We start from the raw sequence: 17,258 nt of genomic DNA, 5'->3' as shown, positions 1-17,258 counted from the left end.
CTTTAAATCTGTGTGATCATCAGGATCTATCTGGATTTCATGCGACAGCTCGCTTTTAAGAAATTGTTGTAAAAATAAAATTGTTTCTTATCTTATTCTTATCTTATCTATTCTGTCCTCCCAGGACGCATTGATTGTAAACCGTGGTTTTCAGTGACTGGGATTTTAGACTTGAAAACATCGCCCAGCTTGCCAAATGCGCCTCATCCCAATTGAATGCGATGCGCCTACTAATTTCAGCATCCAAGGGGTTACCGTCTAGCGTTATTTTCTGACCCAAATATTGGCTTCCTGTATCTACTATATTTTTCTATGTTAATGTCACAGCTGTTGGATCTCCAAAAAAAAAAAATCGCTTACTCTCTCCATCGTTTTGCCTTCCAATTAAATGGTTGCCTTTTCAGCAGTGCTCATCCACTTTGTTTTCTCCATATTCATTTTTAGCCCAACTTGCATCAATGATTGGCTTAGATCGTTGAGCATTTGTTCGAGATCTTCAGGGATCAAAATGATAATTATGACATCTCTACTAACGAAACGTTTCTTTACCAGGCCAACGACTGGTGCGCGTCCGGCGTGGAGATCCTGGCCGGCGAGGGCGGCCTCATCGCCGTGGACAAGCTGCTAGAAGACGCGCAGGGCTTCGGCCTCAGCGCGCCCGACCTCTTCCGCGAGGCGCTGCTGCAGTCCGCCACGCAGGAGACCAAGGCGCTGGTCGCACAGGTACCACCGTGCTATTCACTCAGTCATTGAAACTTCACTTCTATGAAATGAACCGCAAAACAACAATTAACTTATTTCTGGTTAGATGAGAGTTATATACGAATACCACTGCCGGTGATATAATCTAAAATTCAAACGCAATGTACGAGTATATTGTTCTATTAATAAATGACTATGACTTGACTATATAAACAGCCTTGGTGGCCTAGCGGTAAGAGCATGCGACTTTCAATCCGGAGGTCGTGGGTTCATAGCCCAATGAGTTTTCCGAACTAATCCCAATAAGGTCTAGTTACCCTCTGGGTTGGAAGGACAGATGGTAGTTGCTTTTGTAAAAACTAGTGCCTACGCCAATTATAAGTTGCCAAGCGGACCTCAGGCTTTAACGAACCGTGGCAAAAATCTGAGATAAAGCGAGGAAGATGATGATGGTATGTAAACAGCCTTTTTGCTGGCAACATTATTGTTGCCAGCAAAAAGGCTGTTTACATACCAGTAGAATATCTTGCAATTCTCTGCAAAATGGTTAAGGTATTTGGAGTTTTTTGACCTCTGGAGTTGCAGGCGTCCATAGGCTACGGTAACCTTTTGTCACCGACGTAGTATAAAAAAAGGAGTGACCTAGTCGTGCAAAATTTCTTTAAGCTTCCCTTTTTGGCTACCCCTTTCGAATACCATTTCACACTAAATTTCTCTCCAGGTCGCCCAAAGGGTAGAAGATGTCTGGTTAATGGCTACAGTAAAGCGAGCGACGCTCCAACGCGCGGCGGCCAAGCCCGCGCGGCCCGTGCAGTCCGTGCCGCCGACCACCGTGCCGGCTGTCAACACACAGGTAAGATGTCCAGATCAGATACAGGGATCAAGTTTAAAAATTGTCACTAAAGAGAGCATTTTGGGGAAAGGGTTTTATTTAAGTGACAGGTCGAAAAATTAAACCTCGGGGTAGATCGAAGTACTGGATAATATCCACGGCAAGTGCACTGTATTTTACAGTGTTGCAGCCTATCCTGGCCTGGTGCTGTGCCTTATAATCTCAAAGTCCTTCATTTTATACTAAGACATGCTGGAGGTACACCAAACTGCAAAATTTCATGGCTAAATTACAAACGAATTTATTCATAATGTGTCAATAGTCATACAATGTGTAATAAGTAAGTAAGTTCTTAATATCTGACCTTACTCCAGCTCAGCTGGTTCAATATAAATGAGTTTAATAACGTTAATAATTATTTACAACATAATATTGTACAGAAAGAGTAGATTAAAATAAAGCAGACTAAAAACAAAAAAATTAACACTAGATTATTATAAATGAATACATAAATAAAATAAAAATACCCCACAAACTATTAGCCCCGCCTTGGTCTCGGCAAACATACCCTGTATTTGGAACCCCCTGGTTTAAGCCAAGCGTACAGATGGCAAGAGGCCGGACGGTCTAACACTGGTCCCGTGGGCAAAAGGCCGGAGCTTGCTGTGGGATGCTACATGTGTGTGTACTTTTGCTCCCACTCATGTTAGCCACACAAGTAAGAAGGCAGGTGCAGCGGCTGAGGCTGCTGCTAAGTTCAAACACGGCAAATATGCCAACCTTGGACCAGTGTATGACTTTATTCCAGTCGCTGTCGAAACGGCTGGGCCATGGTGCGCCGAGGCCAAGAAGCTGGATAGAGAGATTGGACGCCGGTTGAGGGACAGAGGCTGCGATCTTATCTGGTCCAACAAATATCCTTAGCCATCCAGCGTAACGCAGCTGGCATAATTGGAACAGTTCGGGGCTGGTTCAATTAGATATGAATTTAATAATTCTCAAATTTGAGCTGGTTGAGAATGTTTTGATTTGCTGCAGTGTGCAAAACTTCCGATATATAGTCCGTCAAACAACTTTATCTGTAGAAAAAGGCGCGAAATTAAAATTCTGTATCGGGCGATAACCCTTCACGCTTAATTTTTGTTTTAATTTGCCACGTTTTTCTACTGACGGAAATGGTTTGTTAGACTATAGGTATAATTATTATCCGTAAATTGTCTTTAAGTCCGATAAATTGTGGTTCCATAAAATTTTAGGTATTCAGAACGACCAATTAACCAAAATCAGATTAGGTAAGTAGAAATTATAATTCATAGTTTCATGATACCTACTCTATTCGGCTCATTCTGCTGCTAGTTCCACGTTTCTCATGCTGTCACCTATCTGATTAAGATTAAGACTTTAATAGCAGATATTTGGCTTCCGCGTACTCTCAGCTACCGTAGCGTCGTGACACTCGTGAACGTATGACATAATATCAACATGAATGCATGGGGCGGCAGTTTCACAACAATAGCTCCGGGGTCGAAGCCACTGCTGTGCGCAAAAACTCTCTGATGAACTCACATACGACTTAATGCGTGACCAGGAACTCATAAAGGATATTGGGACATCAGCAGTGCACGGGAATATATTAGGGCGTTGATACTACTTTCCTTCCGCAAACGCTTAAATGGTTAACATTTTTGCAGGATTCGGCATAAAAATCACGTTTCGGCTGATAAACTGCCGAAACTGTATTTTCGGTACTATACCATGCTCCGACCAAAGTTTAAGCTTCGGTTATTTTCGGCATAAAAATCTTGTTTCAGTCGCACTCGAAAGTCTCGAAACCCTCTATACGCTACTGACTGATCCCGATCCGGTCTGATTGATGTAAAAACTCTCCAGCCGTTGACATGCTACTGACTGAACTGGACTGACATCAACATACTCGTATTAAGTACAAAATACGTACTTAATATACATTCGTCCCTATAACGTCGCTCATAAAACCACTATCGCAGATCTAAACGGCCCTATCTCCATGTGTATGAGGGCTAGATCTTGTGCGACGGCTTTCTGCCGTTGTATTTGTATGCAAGGGGCAAGTGGTACGGGGACGCGACTCGCATACTAGTTAACTACTGTAATTTAGTGAGGTTGAAAGTTGTCAATGTTGTGTCGAAGTGATTCTGAGTATGTATTAATTTTTAATGATATGAGCTAGAACATTCGCGTTGCATCGTTTTTAGGGTTCCGTACCATAGGTACAAAAGGTACAAAAGGACCCCTTATGATGCGACTCTGATTACTTAAGCTATCGATTTGAAATAAAATTGAATAAAAATTGAACAACGCTAACCCAGACATTGAAACTATTTTTTTTATCTTTATTAACTATGAAAAGGCCCATTATGAAGAGGGGGCAAAATTTCAAAGTCTAGTGACCAAGTGGTCAACCCCACTTGACATTTGAAAGAGCTCGATTTCTTCAGTTCCTGATCTGATGACAGTAGAACACTGTAAAGTAACAAAACCCTTTATAATAAAATAAATCAGTCTTACAAGGAAAGGTACCCAACTGTCCGGTTCCGATTTGATTTATATTTATATATGTTATAGAGTAGTCTAAAATAACAGACACGTATTTTTTTTTAGCTGCCCAAACTCAACCTATTGGGAGAAATTGTCCTCCTAAGTACTAAAAAATGACTAAATCTTCTAACTCCTATAGAAAGTGATGCTCAAGCAACATGCTAGTTAATGGCTGGTTTGAGTATATGTTTGAAAGCAGCAAAAAATAATGAGCACGTGTTTTGTTATATCGGCTAAAACTCATTTTTTCCTAAAAAAAATCGACATTCGAAGTTTTATAATATCTTATCGCTAAAGATAAAGACGGGTGTTTTTTTAGGAAAACTTGATATAACAAAACACGTGTACCTTATTTTTTCCTGTTGTCAAACATATACTCAAACAAGCCATTAACTAGCAAGTTGCTTGAGCATCACTTTCTATAGGAGTTAGAAGATTTAGTAACTTTTTAGTACTTTGGAGGACAATTTCTCCCAATAGGTCGAGTTTGGGCAGCTAAAAAAAAATACGTGTCCGTTATTTTAGACTACTCTATAACATATATAAATATAAATCAAATCGGAACCGGACAGTTGGGTACCTTTCCTTGTTAGTTGTTCTCAAGAATGGAAAATTCAGACGAAATGAAAAGTTGGGTAAAAAGTATAATGATTACCGGAAATAACCTAACAAGCTATCCAAAGTTACCTTTGTAGGCTCTTCAGAGCCCGTGTCATTCGATAACAACCCGAAATAACTTCGTGTGTCCGGTCACAGGGTTTATGGAATAAGTTGGAAACTCACGAATTATTTTCGTCGTTTTTAGCGTACCGGAACAAAGTTACACGGTATTATTTTTTAACATCGGAAACAAGAGAATATAATTTGTGATGGAAAATACATGAATGAAATACTGAATTGCCAGTTGCTTTTCAGCGAAGGAAAACATCGCGTCGTAACCTGCACTCGTCTGCGAAGAAATTTAAAGTTGAATAGTATGAATATATGAATTCCTGTTTTGTTGTCCAAAACATCTTCTGAGTATACCTATTTAGGATGGTTGGTAGGATGCTTGACCTGTTATTTAAAAGAAATAAGTAAACTTTGAAATTAATTTTTGTGGCTAATACATTTCCTGCACAAACGTAACAAAGTTTCGACCCAGTTTCAGAAACAATTTAATTGAATTTTGCGACAATGGAACACTAAAGCATGTTATTTAAGCCACGACAGAGCAAAGTCAATGAACAGTATAAGTAGGTATAAACAACTCTTGAAATGAGCTATTCATTTGTCAAGAACATTGTTTGTCAAAGCCAAGATTAGTTACAGTGATCGACAAAAGAAAGCATGGAAATAGTCATCGGTTAAAGACGTAGGTACTTGTCACTCACTGGCTTATGAACTAGCCATATCTCCCGTGTAATATAAACGCAAAAAGGTTATAATCTGTTAGAAAGCTGGGGTCGTATACGCGCAGAGTCGATGCAACTTTCTTCCTATTCTGGTTGTGCTTTACCTTGCTTTTGTAAATTATCACATGCACGTTAAGAAACTTATAACATGTAACAAAGCAACATAATGCTACGCATTGGTGGCACTTTCTATTGATATTTAGGGCTGTGAGACCCTTAACTGCGTGGTATATGATTGATTGAATTGTTATTGAGTTTCTAGCTTTCTTCACGTACGCTGTTGTTATCACGTTATTAGGATACACGTAGGTAAACATGTTAGGTTACTGCTAACACTGCCGATATATTTATACGCGTAAACTTGCCAGGAGCATACGTTTAAATGGGTTCGGGTTAAAAATGGTTAGGATTTGGCCAATGTTTGACACCCTAATCCTAATAAACATCTGTTTGTCACCTCTTGACTTTTATGATGAAATTAAAGTTGTCAACTCTCCACAGCCACTTTCTTAGCAACTGAAAATGGCAATTGTACTACAATTTTAAAGGATATAACCACAAATGAGAAACAAAATGCTCATAACGAGCGCGCATATGTCATGTGTCGTGTACGAGAGCGACCCAAAAATCTAATCAGATGAATTGGAAAGCGATAAAATAAAGTACTACATCACACGATAACACGAGCACGCAATATAATTGTCCAGAATGGCGGAAAATTGAAATAAAAGGCCTGAACAGAGTAGGTAGCTAGAGAGGCAATTTCCCGGTTCCATTTCCTTGGTTATCGGAATTGTTTCGACCGCGGCCGCCTTTTAACCGCGATCGATGTTTGAAAATTGACCTTTTTTATCTAGTTTGTTTTGGGTATTCACCATTTATTTTCGTGAAGTAATGTGAAATATTCTCAATAACAAAAGTGTTTAAGCAAATAGAGTTCATATTCGGTCAAACGTGCCGGGATCTGGGTAGGTACCTGTTTATTATAAAGTAAATAAATGATAAATTGTGGTACTTAATAAAATATGCACCGTATGCGTTGCAATTAATAACTTTTAATATAAGTAATGCACTTTAATATGATCGTAAATGTTACGGTTCGCTATATTTTTGATGCTGACTGACTTTGGCTTTTGTACCATGACTCGTATTGTCATGTCATTAAAGGTTGGATTTGACAAATCTGCGCGTCATCGTGGATGACACGACTATATTATTTATTAAGATATGAAAATAGATTAAGCAATAAATACAGCTTCTACGAAACACAACGTCAACAGGAAATGTTTGTGCCCAATCTGGGTTCAGTAAATAAAAAGATAAGCTCTCTTAGCTTAATGAATTTGATCCATTTATTTGCCCAATTCGGTGTGATATTTCAAACGTTTAACACGAATTCGGCGCCAGTGGTGTAAAAGGATCGAAGTCAAATAAGAATTTAGCGCAGCAGCTGTACCTACTCCATATCATGTTTCTGTTTACTGTAGGTATGTTTATCGGTAGCATCGATTTGATTGCATAAATGAAAGTTTAAACAAATTTCCAGTTTTAACACCGTAACTATTTATTTATCCTACGCCAAATAATGGGATTAGTTGTCAAGCGGACCCCAGGCTCCCATGAGCCGTGGCAAAATGCGGGGACAACGCGAGGAAGAAGAAGAAGAATTATTTTTTATACTACGTCGGTGGCAAACAAGAATACGGCCCGCTTGATGGTAAGCAGTCTCCGTAGCCTATGTACGCCTGCGACTCCGAAGGAGTTACATGCGCGTTGCCGACCCTAACACGCCCCACCCTCGTTGAGCTCTGGCAATCTTACTCACCGGCAGGAACACAACACTATGAGTAGGGTCTAGTAGGGTCTTGCTTTAGCAAATTCCAATACTGTTCCTTTTAAAGGTTCCAATTCGGACGTGAAGAAATCAATAGATTTTTTAAGGTAAGTATTTATTTTTTTACGCAATTTATTGCATTCATAATTTTATTTAAAATACCACTTAATGCAACGCAAACCGGTATAGATATTACCGGTAAGCCGATAAATTACTAGTCATTCTCATACTAAATATTTACCGGTTGCAATCCCTACACTGCATATAATTATCGCCCACATACTGTTGCAAAATGTTGCACCAGGAAGTTTTTCAAAGTCAATAACTTACCTTCTACTTTCAACACAATGAATGCATCCACCTACTCGTACGAAATACCTATCCTATAATTACCTATTATTAAGTGGTGAATCGGCAAATCATTCCTGTAATACTGCATATACTGCTATTGTTATGTGGGGGTCTAGTATTTGACTCAATACACTATCTGAAGTGACTTGCCTCCAGTTTCAATAATTTACTCTAAATTAGCCATTCCATAGCCACGTCATGCCGTTAATTTGTTGAGTCAAATAGGCCCCCTGTGCACTTGTCATTCACAATAGTGGATCATTTGTGCATACCGCAGGGCCGTGGGAGTGCCTCCGCAATTACATAGGACCCTAAGGTCAACTGCATCAGAGGTCGAGCGAGTTTACACACCCAGATCTTTATGCGAGTACCTATACTTTGATCAGATTCAAGCTTATTCAGTTTCATCGTAGGGTCCTTGTTATGAGGACCATAAATGCTTTGTTTTAAATATTGTTTAAATAACGAGACTCTCCCTAGAAGCCAATACTCAATATACATTATATGTTTTAATGGTGCAGGCTACTTACCTAAGTGACGTTATATATGTTTAATTATTATTTGTATCAGTTCTTACATTCGTACTGGGGTAAAGATGGCGCGATAGGTTTTACTGGATTCTAGTTTGTATCTGGTTTGGTGGCTTAAAGGCTAGCCCTCCGGACCATGAAATTCCCAAAAAATACATGAATTTCACGCTTTTCTTACGACTGACTGGAAAACGTTTGCTAGCGCCATTCGTAACATACTTCGACTTAATAAGACGATGATTTTGAGTACGAAATAATTAGTACGCGGAAATACGAAAGAATTAAATTCCAACGTTCTCCAAGATTTGCATTTTGTTGTCGGTTATTACTTATAATTTTTACGATGTCCCTTATTTAAAGTGCATTAAAATTATTATTAAGCGAAATAGGTATCAATTACAATCAAATGACCTCTCCACGATCACACGCCAGGGAAGAAAGTAGCAATAAAATATTGCGAATGCGGTCCTCATCGAAATGAAACACACTCGGTACTCGAGTACCCATACAATGATCATTTACGAGTGCCTAAGAGATAGCGCATCTAAGACCACCGGCGGTCATCGATCGTACTAATTATACCGGCCTGTTGTGTGTATATACAACTTAAAAAATGCATATACCATCAAATACATTTTTATCCCTCTAATTTATGCCACACAGCTCGATTCGAACTTTAAGATACTTCAAATATTAGGTCTAGAGATACGATATGGATCGGATATGTCAGTGTCACCGTTGAAGTATCTTACTATTCGAATCGGGCCGACAGACAATTTCTTTCTTCGATGTTGGGGGTTGGGGTTTGGGGTCAAAGTAAAAAGCAGTTGAATAAGACCTAAGTAATCTAAGTACATATTCATCTCGGGAATTTCTTGAATGTATATCTAGTGTGGTTTCAACCAACACCCTATACAACAAAGTGGGAATGTAACCGAGTAGTATGACGCATTAGGTATGTGCGATCATCTCAAATTTTCGTACAACGCGGACTGTTAGAAAGGTAGTGTACGCGCCCATACTTCGCGCCGGCCATATATTGACAATGATAGTGTTCAGTGAAAGTTACTCATAACTATTATGACAGGCATGGGCCGCGCAATATCCGTGACCGTATTCGTGATCCGATTAATTGTACGTCTATATGTTATAAGTCCGTAATTTGTCGTTAATACCTGGCTAATGTGTGCGTTTCGGTTTCGAACGCGGCAAGTCGGACGCAATGACTTTATTCGCTATTATCATGCAGGTTATTTTTCATAAATGTCCGTATAAATATAAACTGTTTTAAAGTCATCTATTTAAAAACTGTAGGTTAGATACTGTTATACTAGGGGTGTTATTTTTTCATAATCCACGCTAAAAAAGGTAGACAAATATTTAAAGTAAGTACCTAAATGTAATGTAAGTAAATAACATCTGGGGGTACGGTAGTGCCCTCGCCAAGATGAGCTAAGCGAAACGCAAGGGCACTGCATACCTTTTCTCGAAGCGCTTCGTCGTTTTTTTGAACCCTCATAACCGGTTTGGATTATACCAGATAAACAAAATTCTCGGGATATAATGTCAGTGGTAGAAGCATAAAAAATTTCAATTGCATAGCTTTAGATTTTATTCATGTCTAAAAAAAACCGATTTCGTCACTGACTCCCTCACTTACTCACTGATGATCATCAAAACCCTTAGGGTACTTCCTGAAGTTCTGGAAAGCTGAAATTTGGTATGTAGGATAGTATTAGTACACGAACAACATAAAAATGCAAAAAGTTGAAATTTTTTGCTCCTAAAGGGGTGAAAAAGGAAGTGGAATTTTGTATGGGGAATCAATAACCACTGAACTGATTTGGTTGAAATTTGGTATGTAGATAGTTTTTGTTATAATAGTTTTCAATCCCAAAATCACCCCGTAATGGTAAAAACAGGGAGGAAAAGGGCGTTAGGGCGACAAAGGGGTTGAAGTTTTTATGAGGATTCAGTAAGAAAAGCGGATTGTATAAAAGATGCCCCCAGATACGTGTTTCAGGATTTTTAATAGTAAATCACCCCCAACTCTTCAAATTAGGAGATGGAAGAATGTCATAAGCAATGTACAAAAAGAAGTGAAATCCAATCAAAAACATTTTACATGAAAATGTTTTTGATGGGATATAGATTGCTACAACAGAGTATACTGAAATACATCGTTAGATTCATTAGTAAACTGAAAATCTCTATTTATCTATTACTTTCTGGTAATAACTGTGACTGTGTTACTGTGATCGATTAGATTGCTTATCACATGATTTAAGATCGTAAGCCACAGAGAAAGCATTTCAATAAAAGTTTTTACCATTTAATAAACCATGAGTCATTATTATTCTTATTCACTATTTTTTTTAAAGTAGTAAATCGGCTTAGCAAGAAGCACTACGCACGCTATTAAATAGAAACTGACACAGCAAATCAACGACTCAGTTTTGGTATTGAACGTTGTCTTTGCTATTGTATTGGTTAAACAATAAAGTATACTCCCTGCCGGGTACGCTACCTATTCTTCATGTCATCTCTGTCAAATTACGGACATTTATTTATTTTATTTAATCGTATGGCATGTTATACAGATACAGAGAAATCATAAGTCGACCTCCAAAGAATTAATCCACTTGATAGCTTCGTCGTTCAGTTTGATCAGGTCTTCCGGGGGGCCTCCAGTATATCGAGTAGATGGACATTCTTGGAAAATATGTCGGATACTCTGCTCCTCGGCACCACAGTGACAGGCGGGAGACTCCACCCACCCGCAACGATATTTATATAGGGCACAGCGACCGTGGCCGGTCCGCAATCTATTAAGGTTACACCATGTCCGCCTCGGCAGCTCGAACCCATCTATTTTCTTACCCGGAATAATCCCCGATCCAAACCTTCCATCCATTGCAGTACTCCAAAGTTGCATCCACTCCCGGTTAGCGTTGTAGTCTCCTTGTGAAAGAGTTGACGCAATACTGTAGGGAGGGTTCCTGGACTTCAGGCGACTATTTACAGGGTGCGTGAATTCACTGTGTATTGGTAGAATTGGGTTACCTCTAATTTTGCAAGTCTCTTTCATAAGCGCATCCTTTCTACGCAAATCAGGTGGCAGGATTCCACAAAGAACTGGGAGCCAGTGGCATGGGGTAGAACGCAGTGTGCCGGATATGAGTCGCATAGTTTTATTTAGCTCCGTATCGACTTTGTTGGTGTGAACGCTGCCCAGCCAGACTGGCGCGCAATACTCAGCTGAGGAATATACCAGCGATAAGGCAGATGTACGCAAAGTGTTAGCATTTGCTCCCCAGGATGTACCAGTTAATTTGTGAATGATGTTGTTGCGTGTTTGTAGTTTACGACCCGTACAAGTGAGATGTTCTTTGAAGGTCAGAGAGCGGTCAAGGGTGACACCGAGGTATTTTGGAGTAGAATTGTGTCTCAGGGTCGAACCGTTGAGAGAAACTTTGAGCTCGCGGTTTGCCAATTTGTTGTGTAGGTGAAAACAGCATGTTTCGGTCTTACTTGTGCTAGGTGTGAGGCGCCATGCTTTGAAATACCTTGCTAGTGTAACCATGTCCTGCGTTAATGTCCGCTCTAGGTTGTTAAAGGTCTTATGCTGCGTGACTAGACAAATATCGTCGGCGTATATAAACGTACGAGCCAGGGTAGGAGGTAGGTCGTGGATGTACAGATTGAACAAGGTAGGGGCTAGTACAGAGCCCTGAGGCAACCCGTTGTTCAGTTTCTTCACGTTGCTGACCTTGGAACCCAGGTGAATGCGGAACCGTCGTTGAGAAAGCATGCTTGATATAAGTTGAACGATTTCTAAGTTGGGAACTGCCACTAAAAGTTTGTAAACCAGCCCCTCTCTCCATACTGTATCGTACGCTGCTGTTAGATCGATGAAAACTGCCCCAGATTTAAGTCCATTTTGGTATCCCGTCTCTATATGAGTGGTTAATGCTAGGACTTGATCTGTACAGTTGCGCCCGGACCTGAAACCCGCTTGCTCTACTGGAATAAAATTATCTATAAGCGGCCCTATTCTTTTCAGCAGGACTCTTTCCAGAAGTTTATACACATTACTCAGTAGAGCTATGGGGCGATAGCTAGAGGGGTCATCGTCATTCTTTCCTGGTTTCAGTAATGCGATCACTTTGGATTCTGTGAATAACCTAGGCAGTTTGTTGGACTTTAGAATATCGGAGAAAAATAAAGATAGCCACTTAATGGCATGTGAGCCAAGATTTATGAGGAATTCGTTGTAAATTTCATCGACCCCTGCTGCTTTTCCAGGCTGAAGACCTTTGATAGCTCGTTTGACTTCCTCCGCTGTGAAGGGCTTTGACAGGTCGGGGTCAGATTTATGTTCGACCTTCAGCTGTTGCCACTTTTTCTTCACCTTTTTTGTCTCCAGCTTGTCTCCTTTTGCTCTGGACACAGAGACTAACCGGTTTGCTATCTGATCAGGGTGGATTGGAAGTACGGAACGCGACGATGACTGTTTACCAGAAAGCTTGTTTAACACCCTCCATGCTTTACGACTTGAACGCCTGAAGTCCATCGATTGGACAGTATTCCTCCATTTATTGGAGCGGTTTTCGTCCAAGGTGGCTAGAAGTTCAGTGCCGATCGAGCTATCACCCGTTTTTTGGTAGTCTTTATAGAGCTGTTCACTAAGTTCATTCCATCCAGGAACATACTCCTTTCTGAAACCCCTACACACGTGGGCCTTAGCAGAAGACAGAATCAATCCCACGAAACGTGTGTAGTTATGTGCTGTCGGAGGGATAAATCTGACACCTGCGTCCAATTTAGCTGCATAACTAGGCCAGTCTGCACGGTTGAAGTTCCAACGAGGGAGTGGCATTGATTTAGTGAGTGGAATCTTTAGCCCTACTTCCAGTATTATAGGCCTATGTTGGCTGTTGGGGAAGTCCCGAAGGACGAGCCTGTCTGTTGGAAGAGGTGTACCTGAGGAGTCCCTAGTAACAAAGGTCAGATCCGGGTTATAGTCTTTTTTCCAGCGAGCTGAATGGAAAGTGCCCCTGTCCTTGGCATTGAAAACTAAAAAGAGATTGCTTGATTCAGCCCATTGTGCCAAGTTCAGCCCATTTGTATCACTCATTGCGTAGCGCCATGATGTGTGATGACTATTAAAGTCTCCAGTATAAATGCATGGGTGAGGGAAGGTCGGCATCCCATTACCGGCCCAGGTAGCAAGAGGGGGTTTGTAGATGTTAGCAATCCTGAGGTCCTCGAGCTGGATGACGATTATAAAGTTATTTTGCGAATCATTAGCGTATATGACGCTCAGCACTTTCAGGGCGGATCGAGCATAAGTGGCAATGCCATACTTACTGTGGTTCAGTGCTTTAATGAGCGTAAAACCTGGTATGAGTCCTCTGATTTGGATATCCTGATCGTCTTTTGTGTGAGTTTCTTGGAGGTTTATGATGTCAATCTTATGATCTACAGCCAGCTTAGACATATATTCACATTTGGCTTTACTTATACCTTCAATGTTTAACTGGCAGATTCGGACTAAAGGTCCGAGATCTCTGGTCTGGGGGTTCTTAAAATACTCATTTCTGAACATTATGTATTAATTCGCATCTGGTAAGCATCTAAAAATCTCTGCATCTACTGATAGGCTACGAGGCTCATTGAGAGCAGTGTAGCAGCCAAGGTTGATTACTCTTTAGCACCACCCGGGAGACACGTGCAAGGTAACACGGGGTAATCTTCTTGCGGACGCGAGTAATCTTCGTCTCCCAATATATTACGGACATTACGGCGTATTACGGACATTATTAAGAGTGATGTTAGTCATAATAGATATCAGTGGCGGATCGTTCAAAGAACTCGATTCCCACCGGCTTGTCTAATTTCAGCCCGTTGAGTACTTTTACGATCGGCTCATGGAGAAAAGGAAAGCAAAGTTAGCTCCGGGTTCCCTACGAATATTTGTGACGCGCCGCCACTGATAGATATTTATGATTATTCGTGGTCAGGGCTCGTCAACCTCGTTGTGCAATCAGTCTAATTGAATAAAGTTGGGACTGTTATACATATATGGAAAGTTCATGACCCCTATACGGCTTTGGCAAGATGATATGCCATTGCACGTTTTAACCTAATTTACGGCTTGGGATAGTCGGAACTCGAAACTATTTTATTACCAATACCAAAAATGACGCAAGAAATGAAAATGCCTTACTTCTGAAATAAAAATGCTTGCGACACTCGTAGAAATTAAAGTAGGTAGACAGCAAATGGGAAAACTTCGAAAAACGTACATTATTTACAAGTATTCGAATGCTTTTAACAAAAGGTATATATTTGTAGTTATACAAAATGTCAACATGTACTTGAAATGAAAGTTTCAGTACATTTCTGTCAGTCTATGAACTCAACCTATAGGTACAAGATTAAAGATATATCCAAGTGATAGAGGTTTCGTCATAATTTCGCAATGTGTTTAGCGTGTGTTTAACGGATACTATTCGATATTCTCACCCAAATAAGGAGAGACCTGCAGTTTCGTAAGAGATCGGTAATAAGTTGGATTAATTGGACACCATATTGATCCGAGATAGCATTCATAAAGCATCCCGCGATAAGAAGGCTTTGCCTGGCATGCTGCCATAAAAAAAATGCCAAACAAAATCGCATGCCATCTAACGAATAATGAGTCAATCACAGGTCTCTTTTGTGGTGTCAGATCTGTTTTGTCTAAGTGGTACACGGTTTTCTTATTTGAGACTCAAGTACTGAATACGTAAAGTAGGTTTTGATTCTTTTAACTTTGCCTAATGCAAAGATGCGGACGAGTTAAGCATACATATGTCACATCAATAAAATGTATGTGTCCCTAATCTAAGGTTACATATTTATTAGTAAAAAGGATCGCGTAATCGGAACTAACAAATTATGAATCAAAAACTGCTAAAGCTAACTGTTTACAAAGACTAGGTTTCATTTTTACGAAAGTTTGCAAGTACTCTTCCCTGTTATCATGCAGTAAGCAAGAACCTTAGTAAATATTAAGCGAACTCTGTGCCGAACAAAGCTGGGCAACACTGATACAGTGGAAACTGGATAAGTGGAACCTGGGTTAGTAGAAAACCTTTTTAAATGGACCCATGTTCTCGTATCCAGTCCCTTGGCAACGAATTACCTCTATAAGTGGAATTTTGGGACCTCTATAAGCGGAAACCATTTTTTCGAAAATTTCTTATTTTTACCCTGTAACTGGAAGCGGCCATCGCCGAAACCTCTATGAGTGGAATAGCTCGGCTTTATAAGATTTGTATGTTTAATAAAACGTCACAAGGAGGGTAGTTTGTTTCGTTAACATTATGGTTCGGTTTTATTTTAACTACGTATTTTGTATGAGATTACACATCGTTCAGTTTGGTTCTTTTGGCCGTGGTGTGGTGCCGTGCTCTTCGGGATATCTATATCCGGGATATTTTTAAAGTCAGGATTACATACCTATTTTTTGTTAATACATAATTATGTACATACATACATATTTAATAAAAGATGATTATATAAGTCTTGATCTTTTATTTGACCATACTATACGTGACCTCTATAAGTGACATTACTAGCATCCAAAACCTCTGTTAGCGAGAGCCTCTGTAAGTGAGAAAACGTTTTATTTGAACCTGGATAAGCGGAACTAAACAGCCGGTCCCTTGCGATTCCACTTATCCAGTTTCCACTGTAAATGTTTTAGTTCAAGGAACATAATAAATGCCTCAATCTATTACGTCATTTGGGACGACACTCGCGATTAATTTCACTTCATTTATAAAGGGGCGAAGGTGAATAAGAGCATAGGTCAATCAAAGATTATAGAGGTCATATTCATTAAATTGTTAAAATATTGATTCAATCTAAAATTATAAGTCGCCTATCACAACACAAATCATCATAAACAACACTTAAGTTGTCAAAACAATTATTATTTCTCCCCGTTCTGGCTGTAATTTATTTTGAAGCATTTGAATCATATGTTGCACGGTTGGCGTAACTTAAACTGTGTATCTACCTATCTATGTACCCTTAGGTGAAATAATGTTTTTTATTTAGTTATAATAAGCTAAAGTTGACTGTGAATGAAAATGTGAAGTACCTAATTAATTGTAATAGATCCCGCCAAGGAATCAACTTACGCTGCGACAAAAAAGAAACGACATCTCATGTGAATAAAATCAATCAAGATTTTGTTGATGTCACTACGAGTATATGTCGGATACCGAATATCTGTTTACCTTAGGTTTAAGGTAAACAGATATTCGGTATCCGACAAAGTACCCCTTTTTTTGCTCTGGTACATTCGACCATTAGAGCTCGTTACTGCTCTCCTTCAATATTGAATGAAGTTTATTTAATAGAAGTCTATCGCACGTTTTTATTATGGTAATTATAGGCGTGTAGAGTACTGGCCAGCAAGCATAGGAACAGTAGCTTCCCGCTCAGTGGAATGCTGGCATCAAGGCGAAGTGACAGGACTGGACGTAGTAGACTCAACTGATATTACGTAGGCGTATCTCGCCATTAATCACTGATAAATATTATTACGTTTAATTCGTGGGTGTAGATTATAAAGAGTCTAGCTTATTAGAAGGTAATGCAGTAGTTACAAGTAGCAGCATACGATGACATATTTTGTAGTTAAAACGTGACTTATTATACACATTTACTTAGGTGTTTTTTTATTGAACTGCGAACTAATATCTAATAGGTCTTGAAATTTTAAGACTTGCCTGTCTTTCACCTGACATATTGAGAACTATATATTTTGCAATTACAATTTAACTTACATATCAAACGATTCTGTTTGTTCTTTAAAACAGAATCAATGTTTTTAGGTACTGCTTTAAGAATTTAAAACGAATTCCCACACATTCCGTCTTCGGCATGTTGAGAGAGTCAAACAAAAATAATCACAGTTCCCGAAATAGGTTGCATATGGTAATTAAGGAAGGGTTATAAAATTAACCCTCATAACGCTAAAC

General features: G+C 39.6%; 1 protein-coding gene across 10 annotated transcripts in view; it reads left to right on the top strand.

The window, feature by feature from the left end:
* Positions 1-17,258, top strand: part of LOC133518817 (guanine nucleotide exchange factor DBS-like) — a 138,621-nt gene that overhangs the window by 64,338 nt on the left and 57,025 nt on the right. For all 10 annotated transcript variants that reach the window (XR_009799538.1, XR_009799539.1, XM_061852540.1 and 7 more), the window contains exons 10-11: positions 553-723; positions 1,424-1,555. Coding sequence is in view for 8 of the 10 variants with exons in the window: in XM_061852540.1 (XP_061708524.1) it covers positions 553-723; positions 1,424-1,555 (303 nt within the window). In the remaining 2 variants the exon portion in view is untranslated. The remainder of the gene's footprint in view (positions 1-552; positions 724-1,423; positions 1,556-17,258) is intronic.

Source organism: Cydia pomonella, chromosome 6 (genome assembly GCF_033807575.1).
Source record: "Cydia pomonella isolate Wapato2018A chromosome 6, ilCydPomo1, whole genome shotgun sequence".
NCBI lineage: Eukaryota > Metazoa > Arthropoda > Insecta > Lepidoptera > Tortricidae > Cydia > Cydia pomonella.
Note: the sequence above shows the minus strand (reverse complement) of the source record. Positions and strands in the feature narration are given on the sequence as shown.